Below are 19,629 nucleotides of genomic sequence, written 5' to 3'. Positions count from 1 at the left end.
TTGTCCCTGGTACAATAGGACCCAAAAATATGAAGGTCCAAAACCTTCATATTGGACCTTCATATTGATATATACCATTGATCTCAGCAATGAAACTGACACAATTGTACATCTGTAAATCCTTTAGCTAGTTTTCTAGGATCTCCTTTTCTCTCGCTCCAGACAATCTACCCCTTTCCAGTGGCACCCATTAATTTATTTATTTATTTATTTATTTATTATTTGCACTTGTTAACCGCCACTCTCAAGCCCGAAGGCGACTCGTGGCGGTGTACAGAACATAGAACACAAAGGACAACAGGTTACAATAAATCAGGACCACAACACACATCTTACTAATACACAGCTACTTAACTAAAAATCCGCTTCGTCTTGTTTAGGGTCATAATCAATCTCGTAGTCATGGTCCATTCCGGTGGTCATTCCAAAAACATAGCACTTAGTTGAAGGCCTTCTCAAAGAGCCAGGTTTTCAGGCCCTTGCGGAAGGCCATGAGGGAAGGCGCCTGTCTGATTTCAGCAGGGAGGGAGTTCCACAGCCGGGGGGCCACCACCGAGAAGGCCCGCTCTCTTGTCCCCGCCAGGCGTGCCTGTGAGGCAGGCGGGACCGAGAGAAGGGCCTCCCCGGATGATCTTAAGGTCCTCGTGGGCTCGTAGGCCGAGATGCGGTTCTCAAGGTATTTTGGGCCGGAACCGTTTAGGGCTTTGTAGGATAACACCAGCACCTTAAATTGGGCCCGGTAGCTAATTGGCAGCCAGTGGAGCTGGGACAGCAAGGTCGTTGTGTGCTCCCTGCGTCCCGCTCCGGTTAACAACATGGCTGCCGCACGCTGGACTAGCTGGAGCTTCCGGGCCGTCTTCAAGGGCAGCCCCACGTAGAGAGCGTTGCAGTAGTCGAGGCGGGATGTGACCAAAGCGTGTACCACCGTGGCCAAGTCAGACTTCCCAAGATACGGGCGCAGCTGGCGCACGAGCCGAAGCTGTGCAAATGCTCCCCTGGTCACCGCTGAAACCTGGGGATCCAGGCTCAGTGATGAGTCCAGGGTCACACCCAAGCTGCGAACCTGTGCCTTCAAGGGGAGTGCGACCCCGTCCAGCACGGGCTGTAACCCTATACCCTGTTCGGCCTTGCGACTGATCAGGAGTACCTCTGTCTTGTCTGGATTTAATTTCAGTTTGTTCGCCCTCATCCAGACCGTCACAGCGGCCAGGCACCGGTTCAGGACTTCGACAGCCTCCTTAGTAGCAGGTGGAAAGGAGTGACAGAGTTGGACGTCATCTGCGTACAGATGACACCGCACCCCGAAACTCCGGATGATCTCACCCAGCGGCTTCATGTAGATGTTAAACAGCATGGGGGACAGTATGGAGCCCTGAGGAACACCACAGGTCAACGGCTGTGGTGTTGAACAGGAGTCCCCCAATAACACCTTCTGGGTACGACCCTCCAGAAATGACTGGAGCCACCGCAAAGCGGTGCCTCCAAGGCCCATCTCTGCAAGGCGTCCCAGAAGAATACCGTGGTCGACGGTATCGAAGGCCGCTGAGAGGTCCAGGAGCACCAACAGGGACACACTCCCCCTGTCTAGCTCCCGGCGGAGATCATCCACTAAGGCGACCAAGACCGTCTCGGTACCATGTCCCGGTCTGAAGCCAGACTGTGCCGGATCCAGATAATCCGTGTCTCTCAAGAATACCTGGAGTTGTGAGGCCACCACGCTTTCCATGACTTTGCCCAAGAAGGGAAGATTGGAAACAGGCCGAAAGTTGTCAAATTTGGTGGGGTCCAGTGATGGTTTCTTCAACAGCGGCTTTATAATAGCCTGTTTTAGGCTCGCTGGAATCGTGCCTTCCCGAAGGGAGGCATTAACCACCACCGTTACCCACTCAGCCAATCCCCCTCTTGCCTCTTTCAGAAGCCAGGATGGGCAGGGGTCTAGGATGGACGTGGTAGGCCTCATTCCTCCAAGTATCTTGTCCACATCCTCGGGTTTCACAAACTGAAAAGAATCCATCAAAATAGGACAAGCAGGTGCTTGTGTCACATCCACCGAGACTGCATTTAATGTGGCGTCCAGCCCAGAACGGATCAAAGCGACTTTGTCTGCGAAGAACCGAGCAAATGCTTCACAGCGCGTGGCCGAGTTGTCAGGGCTCCCACCTGAGGTAGGGGGAGTTAAAAGACCTCTGACAATCCGAAACAACTCCGCCGGACGGTTTTTTGCAGACGCAATAGTGGCCGCAAAGAAAGTTTTCTTTGCGGCTTTTATTGCCGCGGCATATGCCCTTAGAAAGGACACAAACCGTGCTCGATTTGGCTCGCTTGGGTCCGAGCGCCACACGCTCTCTAGTTCCCTCTTCCTTCGCTTCATCGCTGCCAGCTCCTCAGTGAACCAAGGAGCTGGTTTAGCTCGGTTACTTGAGAGGGGACGTTCCGGAGCGATCCTGTCAATTGCCCTGGTCATCTCCCCATTCCAGAGAGCGACCAAGGCCTCGACATGGTCACCTACCGAGGTAGCGGGGAACTCCCCAAGAGCCATCAGGAATCCGTTCGGATCCATAAGCCTCCTGGGGCGGACCATCTTAATGGGTCCTCCACCTTTGCGGAGGTTAGGGGGCGCAGTGAGCCTAAATCTGATCAGGAAGTGGTCGGTCCATGGCAACGGAGAGATAGACAGCTCCTCCACACCGCCACCTTGCTCCCATCCCTGGCAGAAGACCAAGTCCAATGTGTGTCCAGCACAGTGGGTGGGACCAGTTATTTGTTGGGACAGCCCCATGGTTGCCATGGCAGACATGAAGTCCTGAGCCGCTCCTGTGAGGGTTGCCTCGGCATGGATGTTGAAGTCCCCCAGCACAAGAAGCCGTTGGGACTCCACCACCAGGCTCGAGACCACCCCCGCTAGCTCAGGCAGGGAGACTGTAGTGCAGCGAGGTGGACGGTACACTACAAGAATCCCTATTCTGTCCCGGTCACCCACCCTCAGGTGGACGCATTCGAAATTTGTGGTCTGCGAGATGGGACTCCTGGTCAGATGGATGGAATCTCTATAGACCACTGCGACCCCGCCTCCCCGTCCTCCGGCTCTTGGTTGGTGTTGCACGGAGAAACCTGGAGGACAAAGCTGGGAGAGATTTACGCCCCCCGCTTCATCCAGCCAGGTCTCCGTGATGCACGCCAGATCTGCCCGCTCCTCCAGGATTAAATCCTGGATCCAGGTCGTTTTTCCGTTGACAGATCTGGCGTTCAACAACACCACCTTCAAACCGGAGGGCCCGCTCACCTGGTTACACCAATTTACCTTAGGAGACCGGTTGGGGGTTGTTAATGTGGATAAGCGGTCCGAATTAGGCCGAATTCGAGGTCTCCTTTTCCCGCATCTCCTCCTTCCCACCACGACCTCTATGGGGGCCCCTCGGCTAATGGAACACCTCCCCCCCCTCCATGCCGCAATCTAAAGACAAGATCTTGCTTTCTGCTTTGTTCGTTGTTTGATTTTTCGGTCCTTGGCCATATCCTTTCTTCCCCTCTACCCCCCTCCCCACCTCATTTTTATTTACAGGGTCCAACCCACCTCCTCTCTTGTCCCTTACACTATACAATAGTAACAAGGATAGTACACAAAGGGGGATGGGGGACCACATGGATAACAGCTATACAGGTGGTATTCGATGTTCCGGCCACACCAATCGAATAGTTCATAAAGTGCACAAGTAAAGTGCTAGGTCTAAAGTGCAATAAGTGCCCTATATTGATTGGACGGTAGCTACAGTAGCTAAAATGCGGCACGGAGGGTCAGGGAAGGGGCGAAAGTGCTAGTGCAGTTGGCGGCAAGGCAGGCGCCTTAAAGTGCTTTCTTACGTAAAGTGCTATATTTCGTATTTATATCACATTATCAACCGATATAAGCCCAGGAATGTGCAAGCTGATGGTATATAATCACCCTCCTATGGGGCTGAGAGATGGCAAGTTAGCTCAAAGCTGTTGTGACCCAGATGGAGTCTCTAGACGGTTGGAATGAAGCGGATGGGGGCTTCCGGGGGTGGCAACTCGGCAGTGGGACAGCACTGTTGGTCGATTACAGTAATTACAGTAATTACACACTCTGTACTAACACAGAGAGGGCCGGCCCAAGGTCTACACAAGGCCAGCGCTAAAGGTCTACACAGAGGTCTACCCAAAAGGTCTGCACCGAGGTCTACACAGAGAAGGCCAACACAATATAAGGTCTACACAATATAAGGTCTACACAATATAAGGTCTACACAATATAAGGTCTACACAATATAAGGTCGGCACAAAATGTCTACCCAGGGGTCCGCACAGGGACAGTCAGACCCTCCGCAGTCTCGTCGCTGCGTCCAGATGGAAGAGTGGGACGGCCGTTCAGATGGTCTAGGCTGTGGTGTGGCCTATGCGGCTCCCAGCGATGGCGGCTGTGGTGGTTTCGGCTGGGCGATGGCGGCCGCAGATAAGCAGCAAGCTGGTGGTGATAGCGGCCGCAGCAGCTGCGGTGACGGCAATGGTCCGGCCTGGTGGCAGGTGCGGCCTTGCTGGCGATGTCTGCGGTCTAGTGGGCGATGTAGAGGCCTCCTTGCAGATTGCTGAGTCACACCCCACTGGAGGAGGCCTGGGCTGCTGGCTACTCACAAGGAGTCCTGGGAGCAGGCTGGAGATCTTTATTGCCCCTTCACAGCAAGCCCAGCAGACTCCGCTTTGTATCATTTGTGTAGAGAGCAGTTGGGAGACTGTTATGAAGAGAAAAGAGATTTCATTTCTGTCAGATCTATTTTATATAGAGAGATGGGGGTGGGGGGGTGGGATGTTTGCTTAAATGTAGAAATAAGTAACTAATGTAGTAGACAGCAAATAAGATTTCTTATGTCCTGGATTTGAGGAAACGTGTAATACATTCAGATACGATTTAATTATGCAGGATTTCTTTTGAAAGGATCTTGCATATCACATCCTTAGTATTGTTTATCTTCAGAAAAAGTACACACTAGGTGTCGCTTCCAGTTGTCACACAGATTGTACAAAATGGAAAATGTGATAAAGAAAATCCTTTGCAATATGTCTTCTAGCAGCTCCATGGTGTTTGGGCACAAGATGTTTTGGATGGAACCTGTGTGGCTGTAAACAATAAATACAGATTGATGGCGTTTGGATGTGCAAAGTAAGTTTTATGTCTTTGAATTTGGATTTGGTTTCGATTTAGCAGTACACCTTGCTTAATCTATACTGAAAGTTTCTGAATTCCTGTTTAGGAGTTATTCTAGGACAATACTATTTTATTCTTTAAAGAATAGTATGTCTTGGAAGAACTATATCTTAGGATACAGTTATTAATGAAAGAAGCACCTTGCAAATCACACATAGGATTGGGAACAAATATTTAGGATTTTCCCCTGAAGTATATTTTGTCTTGAAGTGTGTGAGACGGCCTTTTGTGATTGTTCGTGAGACATCATATTTTTTCTCTTTGTGCTATCCTGCTCTACCCAAACTTGGAAGAAATCTTATCAGCAATACAATTTGAGGGTTAAGTTGCTATGCATCACTCAGAGAAGTAAACTCTCTCATCCCCATTTTATGGTTAGAATGCTTCATTCACACCTAGCTGATAAAGAATCATAACATTCCATTAAAAGGGAATAAGTAAATTTAGATTGAAGCGTACCAGCAGTTCATACCCATTGAAAAAACCGCATTGCAAGTGGATAATTTGACTTTTTGAGTTTCTAAAGTCTTGATAACTTAGTAAATATAAAAACAATATGATTCACAAAATTGATATCAAATCATTTAAGTTATTACTGTTCAGTTGAACAGTATTTTCACATTGTATTACAAGAAAATATAATCTAGAAAAATGGAGAAACAGCAAATGAGTCAGTTTTTTCTTCCTGATTTAGTACTTCATACTTTTCATTGTATAAATGGTTTACCATCATTTTCCCCTAATTTTCACTATTAAAAGAATAGATACTTGAAAATCTCAGCTCACATGAATAGTACAGCATGGTTTGACATGCCAGAACTTGTGTGTCACTGATATAATGTTTAGAATAGACCTGTGGAGATGAGAGATGTTTCTAAAAGCCGAGACACTAACCCTGAAGCATTATGATGGTATGTACAATTTACAATTCTATAATCACCCTTCCCTAGTCTATTGATCTCCAGATGTTTTCAGCTGTAAATACCATCAGCCACATCTCATATGATTAATGGTAAAAGGAGTTGAACAATTGCTGGGGACTAGGTTGGGGAAAGCTTCCTAATGGCATTTCTAATAACACAGATGGATATAATTAATATTGTTTTTCTGTGTTTCTGTGAAGTTAGTGTAGATACTTTTGTGCCTGAAAATATTTATAAATGTACGGAAGGCAATACAGGAAATTTGGAACATACAAACCTTCTGTCACCCCTCAAAATGGGATGGAAGGTGATTATTCAGTAATGAAATGAAAGGAAATGGCAAAATATTCATTGAATGGTCTGAAGATGCAGGAAAATTTAAATATTTCCCTGAGGAATAAGCAAGATTTGAGGAGGGGAAGTCTAATATTGGACAGAATTACACTCCACTTTATTTGATCTGTAAATACTGAATGCCTGAGGGGAGAGACTCACATACCTGTATTGAGTTTTAAAAGATTTTATTTGCTTTCAGTCTTAATAGCTGAGAGAACAGCAACATGAGTTATGATATATCAATATAAATTTGATGGTCTACAATCAAAGTAGTTGTAATTTCTAATTCACCCATCTAATTTTTTTCAACCGAATAAAACATCAAAAATTTTTTTTATCTGATTCTGGCTTTGTTTTCAAAATTAAAGAAAATCTTCCAAGATAGAAAATGGTAATGGTTAATTAAAGCATTGCCGGAAGAAATCGTTTATGAGTACATTCTTTACTTATAAGGTTGTAGTTACTTTTATTGAAAAGTGCATTCTGAGTTACAGAATCTGCCAGTGACCTTTGGCTCCCATGTTTATTCTGTCTTAGTAGTTTCATTTCAAATTAATTTTGTTTTATACTAGTTCAGATTTACAGCTGAAGCTTGGTTTTAAGTACTGGGAGCAAACATTGTATGTCTCCTTCTCCTGAGGAAATTCGCATTTTCATTTGCCCAGTTTCAATGTTGTGTGACAATATTCAGTGTCTAAAATAAATTTTGGAATTCAGATTGCAGTTCTTGAATCTGGTTGTGCTTTTATCTGTTGACAAGGCATGACTTTCAGTTGTAGATTAGATTTTATTTTTGTCATAGCGTTTTCCCCCAGTTTGGGGACTAAAATATGTTTGTCTCTCCTAATGCCTTGATTAACTGTGCTGGAAACAGGGTAGAGGAATGTATTTATACAGCTGAATTGATTCATGGCTTTTAATTACCTATTGGTTATATTATCCTTCTGGATAATTTGTTGATAGATTGTTTGGAAGTTTTTCAAAGACAATTTTTCCATTGGAAGACCTATTGAGGAATTTTACCCAATGTCTTGGGATAATTTTCCTGATCTTTAGCTCATATCCCAGTTGTGTCAATTCCTGTAACAGTTAAATCTAGTCATGAGCATACCTACAATATTACACTGGTTTAGTCTTATTAGGAGTCTGTATACAACCTCTGACCAGAACCTTTTGTCTAATGAAGAATACAGTCATTAGGATTTTAACATGTGTCTAGTTTGGGAATCATCTATCTCCCTGGCTGCACTAGATATACTTGTTGCTAGTTTGTTTTCAGGAATAGGTCTAAAAAGGATCCTCGCTGCAAGTCAGTCTGCCCTCAAATATAATCCAGGTATATTCCTTGCACATTGTGGTGGTTAATGAGGGGACATTTTTCCAATGAGTCGCCGTGTACATATAGTAGAATGTCCTGCTCCAGAAGGTTGTGTTTTCTTCTGCTTTTCCTGAAGTATTATTGTCTCCCACCACTAAGCTATTGGTTCTAGCTTAGTGGTGGGAGCTGCTTTTTAAAATGTTTGAGATGGTTTTATTTCAGTGATGATAATTGTTTTTTGTGGGGGGTTTTTTGCCCTGGCTGAGCCAGTTAGAGCACTTCCATGTTAGAGGGGGAAATGGGATAGAAACAAATAAATGCATAAACAAGCAAGATACCTTAACATTATTGTTTATTAATAATATTCTGCTGAGTTCAGTAGAATTCTGGTAGTCTTATACAGAGGATACATTTTCCTTAACTTTTCGCTAATGTAATCTTTGCCCATAAACTAATATGATTTGGAATTTGAATTTTAAATGCCTGCTTGTCTGCCTTGATTTGGAATCTATACATTTCTAATGATTAACAAACTATTCTTTTGCAGTGGTTCAGTGCAAGTTTATACAATAGATAATGCTTCAGGGGCCATGCAGCTGTCTCATAAACTGGAGCTAACACCCAAACAGTATCCTGGTAAGCCAAATCCCATGAAAACTGGGATATAGTTTGGTATTGCTTTTTGGGATAATTCCATATATCAAGTTAATGATCAGACAAATAGAGCCACTGTCGTAAATACTGCATCATCTGTCCAGTATCAAGATAAGTGGAGATCTTAACATATATGTTTCAAGTAATAGCCAGTATAAATAGAAAACTTGCTTCAGGGCTAAGATGTTCACTGCATTAAGGCTACTGTGTTCTTTCCTTCCCTTTGACATTTTTTTTTACAGTTTGTGAATGAACAATAGACATTCAAAGAAAAACAAAACAAGCCAGAGTAATTTAAAATACAGACCTTCATCTGTTATTGTTGTGTCCCTTCAACTTGTGGCTTACGGTGATACAGTCTACATTTATTTTGTCATTGTAAACATGATTAAAATATTCAATATTGCCATAGAATGCAAGAAGAGCTATTTTTCAGTATGCCCGGTCTAAGTCTATACGTTTGCAAAATAATTAATTTTAACAATTTATTCAACATGGATACAAAATTAATTTATTGATCTTATTTGTCTTCAAAGTATACATAAAGTGTCTTGTTATCAGGAGGGAAAAAATGTACCTAGCACTGCTGTTCTTAAATCAAGCATACCATTCCAATCTCTTTCTACTCTTTGGGCCAGTGTGCTGACTAAGGGTGGATTACATAAATCAATGATGCCCAGGAGGCAGCTGCAAACTGCTAGAACTGTTCCAAGTGCCTTTACTAACCTTAAAGGAATTGTGGCAGGGATCCAGCAAATCTCTAGAACTAAACCAAGAGCTTGCTGGTATCCAGTAGTAAGATGTGTTGCTTCTTTTGAACTGGTGATTCCTGTACCATATTGCACACTATTTTTTAAATAATCTTTCTTATGAAAGATTGGAAAGGGGCTACAGTGCAAAATCAAGCCCCAAAGGGAACCTATCAGATGTAGCTTTCTCCCTTTCTTTTAAGAATTCTGTTCTATAGCCTCAACTCTTATAAATACACATAGTCTTCAAACACTTTAATCATACATGTGTTCTAGTTATTTAATTTAAAACATGTTTGAGAACCAGCATGGTGTAGTAGTTTATATTTTGGAGTAGAGCAGTGAGAAACCACCATTAGTCTGAAATGATTTGAAGGCACACAATGAAAACAATAACAAAGAAATGTTTAAACAAAAACTAAAGTTTAACAAAATCGGAATTGTAGTATGATAGTTATATCAGGGCTTTTTAAACTGTGAGTCTGAACACCAAATGGGGTCCCCTTAGCTCAATGTTGGGGATCCTGAAAAAGTTTTCTGAACATCACCTACTGGTTGTTTTAGACATTAACACAAATATTTTGTGCATTTTTTACAGTGGACTCTGCTTCAGCTGTGCTTCATAAAAAAAAGAACATCTGCCTGTTTAGAAAGCCTTGCAAATGACAATTTGCTTTCAGTAAATGTTTGATTTCTATTCCTAGTCTATATTCATACACATCTGGGGGCAAGTAAAAAATTCCCAGGCCAAAAGAGATCCCGAGTGGAAAAGTTTAAGAAGCCCTGGTTTATAATACTTCCTTTTAGTATTTTTAACTATTTAGTTAACGGCAGCCAAACCATTGATGTATAATGCCGAATACACCTGCTTTTGTCTTACATTTATATCTGGCACAATGGAGTGCAGTATAGATGCTGTTGTGAAGCTTTCTTACATCCCTTGCTTAAGTATGTTAATGGGCATTTACAGCCAGCTTGGGGGCATTCATTGAGGCAGAGGCATATCTGTGCTTGCACTCATGCCTCCTCCTGCCATTCAGCTCAGTGAAGCTATGCATGCTTAAGAATATGAATCATTTTTTAAAAAGGCAAGAAAGATAACATGATGGGCATTAGGCAGTCATGCATCTCTCCTATTCAGTCTGTTGACAGCCAGTGTTGCCTGTGTGCAGCTGTGACCATGGGGGAAGAGATGAGGTTGTTGAGTTCATGGGACTCTTCATCTATACCTTCAGCAGATTATATTGTGCCCTTTGAGTATGAATAATTGATATGGAAATAGTGCCCTCCTTAAAGTTGGATCAGTTGGAGATCTTCAACAGGAAAGTCACGAGGGTTCTTCCAACTCTGTAATTCTGTGGTCAAAGAACTATGGCAAGCTTTATGACTGTTTTTTGTTTTTCGTTTTTGCTTTTTAAATAGATGTTTGGAACAAAACCGGAGCTGTTAAACTGATCAGATGGTCCCCTGATAACTGTGTTGTTATGGTGACCTGGGAGTGTGGAGGTCTTTCCTTATGGAGTGTATTTGGTGCCCAGCTTATCTGTACTCTCGGAGGAGACTTTGCGTAAGTATTTTAAACATAGTACTAGTATTTTTAAACTTGGGAACTATAGCAAAGTGTTTCAGCTGCTGGTCAGTTAAGCACGAAGCACAATGGCTGCAGTTTATCTAATGAGATGTGTCCTAACAACCATTTAACAGAAGTTTTTTTTTTTAAAGTGGACTAGTAATTTAACATTACAATATGTTAGGCTTCATTTGTTTCTATTACAATAACCCCTTTAACTCTTCCAAAAAATGAACTCTTTGCCAAATTATCGAGAGATTGCTTTCTTCTCAGTATGGGGCCCAAATTGGTTAATGTCTTATTGAAACTTGCTATGAGGCCCAACTACAAAACCAGTCTGAACCTTGCTGCATTTCCTATATAGGCTATATTTCTAAACATTATGCTTCAATCCCATCTTACATTTAATGTCTTGGAGCATCTTTTACCAGTGTTATTTCAAGATTTTACCATTTTTCACCTCATCAACTACCTCTGCTTGATTGTGCTTTTCCGTCTTTGGAAGGAGAAATACTTTGTCACCTGTTGTTGGAAGGTATAGGTCTCCTAGATTTTTACATGCTTTTCCTACTTTTTAGGCACAGAATGGGCATGTATTTGTGACAACAGAATGTTTCGGATGGCTCTGAGCCCAATCTCTCAGTTGCTGTTAGGAAAGTTACAGTTGGCACACATTGTTTTTAAATCTTGATTGATCATGGAAAACAAATGATCACCACACTAGTTGGTTTTATGTGTATGCGTGCATACGTGCAGGGAAGGTTGTATCTGCATGTTTAGCATTATATCAAGAAAATAAAGTTTTTTTGTTTGTTTTTTGCAGCAGGACTTTGTTATCAGTTTAATGTGTCTGAGTCAAAAGGTGGGATTTGGAATTAAGGGGAAAAATCTAATTGTCATTAGTATACCTTTGTGTTTACAAAAATATAATGGGTGTTTTTCAATTTCTAGGGAAATAGTGTTATTGGGGCAGTCACAACGGAACTTTTTTCCCCTTCCACTCCATGCCACCTAAAGCATCAGTTCTAGTTTCTCAGCACCCCTCCTCCTCAGCTGTTTTGGGGGCACACAAACACATAGAGTGGATAAGAGGATGGTTTCCCTCCTTCCAATTCTGCTGGATCCCATTCTTCCATCAGTGCTGAATCCTACCTCTAGTTTGTATCTCCTTTTCAATGTAGTCTTACTGTTTTTTGTTTGTTTGTTTTACATGTTTTGTGTTAGACATCGATCTGATGGTACCAAAAAAGACCCTCTAAAGATCAGCTCTATGGTAAGCATAGTTAAATCTATCTTTTGCACATGAATGTACAAGACAAGCAAATAATTTAATCTGAATTTTACTCAATGTATCCCAACATTATCTTAATGTTTTAATTATAAAATATTGAGTTTTCAAATTGTTTCCATTTATTTAGCCAAGGGAAAACAAAGTCTTGCCATAGAGTAGTGGTGCAAAGTTTTACATCTTGGCACCGTCTTGAAAGTTTTTTCTTTCACTAAAAGAATGGGGTGATGAGGTCCCTAATTGGGTGAGCTAATGGTGAAGCAGAGCTTTTTGGTTTATTACAATATTTTGATGATTGTTTTCAATCTGTAGTTCCAGTTTGGCTACCTATTAACCATTTTCACTAATTAATTGTTCTGTAAAAAGAAATTGTTCATGGAAGAATATAGTTTTTGTTTTCTATGGCAAGACTTGGTATCAATTTCCTTTTATGCACAATGACTAAAGCATAAGGTCAAAAAGCAACATTTTGGCCAAACTCCTGTATCAAGGTGGCATGATATAAATCTCTTCATATAGAATCACGTGTTGATGAAGCTATACAGCCCTTGTATTGAAACAGTACTGCATGCACTGTTCCACTCCAGCAGCCATGGACCTCATGTGGGTATTCTGCTTCAGACAAAAGTATCATAGGGAATTTATACATCTGTAAAACACCTACATATTCAGCTATTGTGAAATGTTCTTACCAAAAAGGAGAACATTAATTAAGGTTTTAAGAGGATTTCTCTAAAGGGAAAGATTTTATCTAAGTGTCAGGTTTCCTTTCCAGTACTGAAGAAGCTATTCAGCTGAAATCTGCACAAGCCTGGGCAGCTCCAGAATGGAATACGTCATTCCAAAATGAGCACATACTTGCAGAGATTGAGATAGATTGGGATAATTATGAGACAATCTTGTTTTCTGTACCATAAATTAGGGTTCAGTCTTAAATGCCTTGTAGCTAATAACATTCTTAAAACTCATAAAAAAGCATATGGACAGGCTTCTTGGGCTAGATAGAATGTCTTTTTAAACACACACACACACATATATATATATATATATACACACACACACACTTGCTAATTCTATTCGGCAGCTTACGTTTAATGAGATTTATACCTCATGCATTTTATATGAATTTAACTGTTGAATACTGTAGTCTCACACTTCTTATGAACTATTTGTTTGAGTAAAGTGGTCGAACTTTACCCTATCACTGTACCCTATCCTGGATACCATTCAGACTACATGAGGTTAAATCCATTATAGTCCTGAGTAGTGTAGACTAACTATCTGTGTTGACCTTGGGTTGTGCAATCACCTATTGTTATGTGAACTCTAGGCCATTGAAGTCACAGTTATTAAGGGTAAGGATACAAAAACGGTGGGAAAGGGCAGCAAGAAAATCACAATCTATTGTTTCCCACAAACCCATATTGCAGAGTGAATATCCCTTACTCAAAATTCTTGGGATCAGAAGTGATTGGGATTTTTTCAGATTTTGGAATGCCTGTATTTAAATATTCAAACATAGTGAGGTGTCTTGGAGAGGGGACTCGAGTCTATTTCATATGCAGTTTACACCCATAGCCTCAAGGTAATTTCTACAAGGTTTTTAATAATATTGTGCATGAAACAAAGTTTGTGTACATTGAACAATCAGAAAATTAAAAAGCCATTATCTCAGCCACTCATGTGGACAGTTGTAGATTTTGAAGTATTTTGAATTGCAGAATTCCAGATTAGGGACATTCAATCTGTAGTATAATATTTTAAGGGCATTATAAGATAGTTTGTACTAAGTTGCAATTTGTTATAGAGTGGTTTGTTTCTGATGCACTCAGTAGTTTCAAATAATTTATTAACGCTTTTTATTATTATTTTCTAGAGTTGGGGATCAGAAGGCTATCATTTATGGGTGATTGATGCTAATAGCTTTAGCAATTCAGTAACCGAGAGCAAGTGCAAAAATGAGTCTCAGCGGTGTGGTATTTTGCAGTTTCAATTCATCAAAAGTGCACTCACAGTTAATCCTTGCATAGTAAGTATTTATGCATCTATTATAGTTCTACATCTCTTTTAATGTTCGTTTGGCTAGGTTTTGGCCTAATTCTGATCACAAAATAGTTTATTTTTCTATTGCCTTGCAAACTCATTGACGTAAGTCTGTCAAAACTGAAGCTGGTAACATTTAAAAACAAGTTTCCTTTGTAGTTCAGTTTGGCTTATTTCATTTTAATTGAAGTATCTTTTTTTTTTTACTGTTTCCTGACTATTTGCAGAGTATTGAAAGTATTTATTTATCCATAGAGCAACCAGGAGCAAGTCCTCCTTCAGGGAGAAGATCGCTTGTACTTGAACTGCGGAGATGCCATACAGGCTCAGAATCCCAGAAGCTCCTCAGCACATTCTGAACATAAGGCGCTCAGAGGCCAGTTTTCAGATGGAAGTGTCAATTCTCAGGGTTTAAGCACTTTATTAGGGCACAGACATTGGCATGTTGTGCAGGTAACTTCCTTTTTTCAGCATACTATTACTGCTTGTGTTTTGTCCCATCTGTGTCTGTATATTACTGTGTAATACAATGAGGTAAGAGAGTCAATTTTGGTGGTGCTTGAGGGATTTAGAGACCACAAAATGGCTTTGAAGGGGCTGTACTTTCTTCACTCTTACCCTAGTGAAATAATTCATCTCACTCCATTCAGATGCAGCCAAGATTTTATATGTTCAGTGGAGGTTTGAGTAAGCAGCTGTAACACAAATGCTTACTTCCAAGCCAAGTTGGAGCCTTCATTTCATCATAGTATTCAATTTATCAAGACAATAATTACATTAAGTATTCGTACCAGTAGAAATGAGTATTTTGGAGCCTGAAGTATCACACTTAAAAACAGAATTAGTTTACATAGTTGAATATCTTCAAATTAGAAATATATATATTTGCATTTCAAATAGTGTGGAATTTGGATGAAATACAGAAAGATTTGAAAGAAGAAAACCACTTATTTTTATTAATGCTTTTTTTTGTTTGATTTTTAAAAGATTCAGAGTACCTACTTAGAGATCAATTGGCCTATAAGGGTGAGTTGTTTTTTAAACTTGTTCTTTTACAGCTGTATACTGTATGTAATATAAGCATTAAACTTTATAGAAATGAAGGGATTTTTTTTGTCATGTCAGGAGTGACTGCAAGTCGCTCCTGGTGTGAGAGAATTGGCCGCCTGTAAGGACATTGCCCAGGGGATGCTTGGAGGATTTTGATGTTTTTATCATCCTTGTGGGAGGCTTCTCTCATGTCCCCGCATGAGGAGCTGGAGCTGATAGAGGGAGCTCATCCGCCTCTCCCCGGATTCGAACCTGCGACCTGTCGGTCTTCAGTCCTGCCGGCACAGGGGTTTAACCCTCTGTGCAACCGAGGGTTCCTTATGAAGGGGAATGAAGCTTTAATACTGCAGAACATTAGCCAGAAATCTTGTTGGGATGATATAGTCACGTGAAAATAATTGTACAAGGGACTGCACAATCCCTAATGTAGCCTTTCATTTTGCAAACATACATACAGGTAGGTCCCTCTTGCTCACAGGGAGCTTATAGGCTGTTGCTCTCAGACCTGTGGTGCTGTTATTCCTTGTGCATCTATGGGATCTATTATAGCTTGGCATATATTTACATGGCACTTCTACAAATCTTGATCATTATTTGGATTAAACAGGGAAGCTGCTAACCTCATATTTCAGATTTTCTGGTATGAAACTCTGACATACTTCTTTTCTTTTCCACACAAACAGCTTTCAGCCATCGATAAGATGGGGCAGAATGTAGCCGTAGTTGGCAAGTCTGGTTTTGCACATTACTCCTTGCTTTCCAAAAAATGGAAACTGTTCGGAAACATTACCCAGGTAAGTAGTTATACTTGGCTGAAGAAGGAGTAATGTTTGAAATTTTATTTTGCCAATATATATGATGAAAGATAATGTTCTAGATATACTGATTCTTGTGTGTCTGTTTTGTTTTATTTTATTTGAATCCTAGTTTGAGTGGAAAGATGGGGTATGTAAAATGATGGTGATAGTAATATTATTGATTGGAATGCTATATTGCTGTTGCGCATTCATAACCTAGATTTAGGAATCTGTAAATGCTCCGTATTCAGTGAGGCTATATAAATCCTGCCTCCCCCATTGAGTGAAGAATATCTGCTAATTCAAGTGCAACAAGCTGAAATTAAATCCAGACAAGACAAAGGAACTCCTGGTCAGTTGAAAGGTGGATCAGGGCGTGGGATTACAGCCTGGATGGGGTTGCACTCCCCCTGAAGACACAGGTTCGCAGTGTTGGGGTGATCCTGGACTCATTGCTGACCCTGGAACCCCAGGTGTTAGTGATGGCCAAGAGCGCCTTCGCACAGTTAAAACTTGTGTGCCAGTTCCACCCATATCTTGAGATGCCTGACTTGGCCATGGTAGTCCATGCCTTAGTCACATCCCGTTTGGACTACTGCAATGCTCTCTACATGGAGCTGTCTTTTAAGATAGTTCAGAAGCTAAAATTAGTTCAGAGATCAGCAGCCAGTTTACTAACTGGGGATCCATACAGGGAGACAACTACTCCCATGTTGCGGCAGCTCCACTGGCTACCGATTTGCTTCCGAGCTAAATACAAAGTGCTGGCTGTTACCTATAAAGCCCTAAACGGTTTTGGTCCAGGCTATTTGTCAAATCGCTTCTCCCTATATAGGCCATCTTGGGCACTGTGGACAGTGTAGGAGGCCCTGCTCTTGGTCCCACTGCCTTCACAAGTGCAGTTGGTGGGAACGAGAGAGGGGGGCTTCTCCGTGATCACTCCCCGTCTCTAGAACTCCCTCTCTAAAGAAATGAAAACAGCTCCTACCCTCTTCTCCATAAAAAAACCCTCTTAAAACCGCACTTTGGTATTGGGGGGGACGGGGGACGGACTAAGATACTTTAGATCAATATAATTGGAATGCTGGCTGACTTACTTGTACTCCGTGGCCAGTATGGTATATTTTATAGAACAACTATAACAGCCAGTGCTCACCTATTTTAATTGTTATTACTTTGATAGTTGTTTTAATGTTGATTATATTTTTAATGTTTCATGTTTTTGTGATTATTTGTATCCTGTTTCTTATTTTGATGTTTAAGTCTTTTATGCAATTAGCTCACTGTTGTCATTATTTGTATTTGCTGTTTTGCTTTCCTGTAATTGCACTTGCTTGAGCATTGAATGTTTGCCTTTTTGTGTGTAAACTGCCCTGAATACCCTCAGGGAGATAGGGCGGACTGTGAATGAATGAATGAATGAATGAATGAATGAAATGAATGAATGAATGAAATAATGAATAAATGAATAAATAAAATAATATTATTATAAAGAGGATGGCAGAACCCCCATTACAATTCCTCATTGCCAGTGGATGGGGGCTAGAGACATACTCCTACTTGTGTGCTTAACATTAGATAGACTCTAGTTTCTTAGATATGGTTATCACGGTTTTCTGTGGGTGAGCATATGGCAACTAAGCTGATAGGGGAAATTGGTGCCATTTTTGGAATGAGCAGGTCAAATATACTCCGAAACAGGGTGAACATTTGTGTTAACCAGTGCAATAATTCCTTTGTTTAAAGGTGTGTCTACCAGTAAAATTTACGGCCTTACGAGCAGGTAGTTCCTTTATCCATAAATGACTACAAATAATTTTTACAGTTTGAAGAGCAGGTCAAACTACTGTATATATGTGTATGTTTCTTAATAATACAAATGGTCACCTGCTTAAGAAAAAGGGTGGTTTTATCCTAAACAAAATGTGCATGGAAGCCTCCCTTTCCCACTTTACTTTTCTATGGTCTGCTTCTCTAAGCCTCTAAGCATGGCTTCCACTAGGAATGATCTGACAGGATGAAAACTACTTAAAGTAGTGAGGTCACTTCTTCCACATGCTGCATTCAGTATAAAAAATGAAATCTTAGCATGTCCTTGCTGGAGAGCCACACAGATGGATGTAATTCAACTCTTTCTCAGGTAGCATCACACTCTCTACTTACTGTGGTTGTAGTGAAACTAGAATAATGCTTCCTTAGAGATAACCCATTTGTTTTGAATGCCAGAGGTCCCAAATCTGGCATCTCCAGATAAAAAGTTCAGATAGCAAATGCTATGAAAGATCCATGCACTGAGATTCTGTTGTAGCAGACTAGATGGACGCAACACAACACAGTTTTTTATGCTGATTAGTTTGGCTCCTTTTTATTGGGTGCAACAGGGAGAGATATGAGATAAACAGTAAAGGAAGCTTGTGTCATGTTTTAAAATTAGTGTTTATTTTATAAAGTGTCCTTACATTATCATTATCCTGTTGTTAAATAACAATGCAGTAATCAACATAATTTAAAAAAAAACCTCTAAAGCTTGCATAATCCCTTCAATGTTCATGAATTTACTACTGGGGTTTTTAAATTGGTTTATTCCTGACTCTTTTTTTACTCATAGGAACAAAATATGACCGTGACTGGTGGCTTAGCTTGGTGGAATGATTTCATTGTTGTTGCGTGTTATAATTTAAGTGATTGCCAAGAAGAGGTAAGACATAAGTCTTTGAAACAATTGTCATGACCATGAAGTTCTTGTAGAAAATTGTGTCCTCAGCCATTTCAGCCATTTAAGGTTTATTGTTTTCCTTCTTTGTGCAAACCTCTTGGACTCACTAGTGTCACACAAAAAAAATCTATGGGTTTTTTAAAATCGTTACTAGCATATTTTTTCCCCTGAATAATATGAATTAATTAATATGTTAAAATTAAAGTGCCCCATGGTATTTTCAAACAAAACCAGCAGAGGGAAGCAGACTTTTTCTGATGCTGTCTTTTTTGCTTTTGGTTGTATCTTTTAGTGCCCAATTAAGACAGACTTTGGCAAAATATTAAAAAAAAGTTCCAAAAGCCATTAATGTAAGTTTTTTTTAAAAAAGAAGCCTGAATTAAATATATCTCTGTCTGCAGCTTGTAACTACTTTTATTCACAGAATAATGTGCCAGTAGAAAATATTCATGTCCTTTACCTTGGGCTGGGGAGGGGAAGCAATCACACTTTCCTAGGAAAAATTTTCTTTCTTTTCCTTACTGATTCCAAAGAGAATAATTAGAAGAGAAGAATGAAGAGAAAATGTAATTCTGGGATCTGTCTTAACAGTATGAGTTTTAGGGATTAAAGTCTACCTCTGTAGATTTTATTCCCTAAAAACTCATACTGTTAAGACAGATCCCAGAATTTTATTTTCTGTCCTCCCCATTTGTGACTTTGACTTTGATTATTTTCTAATTTTATATGTTCTCTCTAGGAATAACTAGGTCCTCCAGAGTGATTGTAGAGTTGCATTGGAGGACCTATAAAGTCCTAGAGAGAACACATCTCTTGGAAAGCCTTAGTAATTCAGGGTGAGCTAAACAACCACCCCTTGCTGATCAGGTTTCTCATTTGTGTGTGATTTGATAATTTCATCCATTTTCTTCCAATAGATTCATAGTCACTAGCATTCAATTAATAATACTCATTACTGATGCTT

The 19,629-nt window shown here is 40.7% G+C and overlaps 1 protein-coding gene across 2 annotated transcripts in view; it reads left to right on the top strand.

Annotated features, from left to right (window-relative positions):
• Positions 1–19,629, top strand: part of RIC1 (RIC1 homolog, RAB6A GEF complex partner 1) — a 69,823-nt gene that overhangs the window by 26,699 nt on the left and 23,495 nt on the right. The window contains exons 7-15 of one of the 2 annotated variants that reach the window (XM_060762290.2): positions 5,088–5,176; positions 8,346–8,434; positions 10,624–10,768; positions 11,996–12,044; positions 13,936–14,088; positions 14,358–14,555; positions 15,090–15,128; positions 15,836–15,946; positions 18,558–18,647. In XM_060762290.2, coding sequence (XP_060618273.2) covers positions 5,088–5,176; positions 8,346–8,434; positions 10,624–10,768; positions 11,996–12,044; positions 13,936–14,088; positions 14,358–14,555; positions 15,090–15,128; positions 15,836–15,946; positions 18,558–18,647 — 963 coding nt within the window. Of the gene's footprint in view, positions 1–5,084; positions 5,177–8,345; positions 8,435–10,623; positions 10,769–11,995; positions 12,045–13,935; positions 14,089–14,357; positions 14,556–15,089; positions 15,129–15,835; positions 15,947–18,557; positions 18,648–19,629 lie in introns of both variants that reach the window. The other variant, XM_060762289.2, reaches the window with a different exon arrangement.

The sequence above is a fragment of the Anolis sagrei genome, chromosome 2, assembly GCF_037176765.1.
Source record: "Anolis sagrei isolate rAnoSag1 chromosome 2, rAnoSag1.mat, whole genome shotgun sequence".
Lineage (NCBI taxonomy): Eukaryota > Metazoa > Chordata > Lepidosauria > Squamata > Dactyloidae > Anolis > Anolis sagrei.
This window is presented reverse-complemented; position numbering and strand designations above follow the sequence as displayed.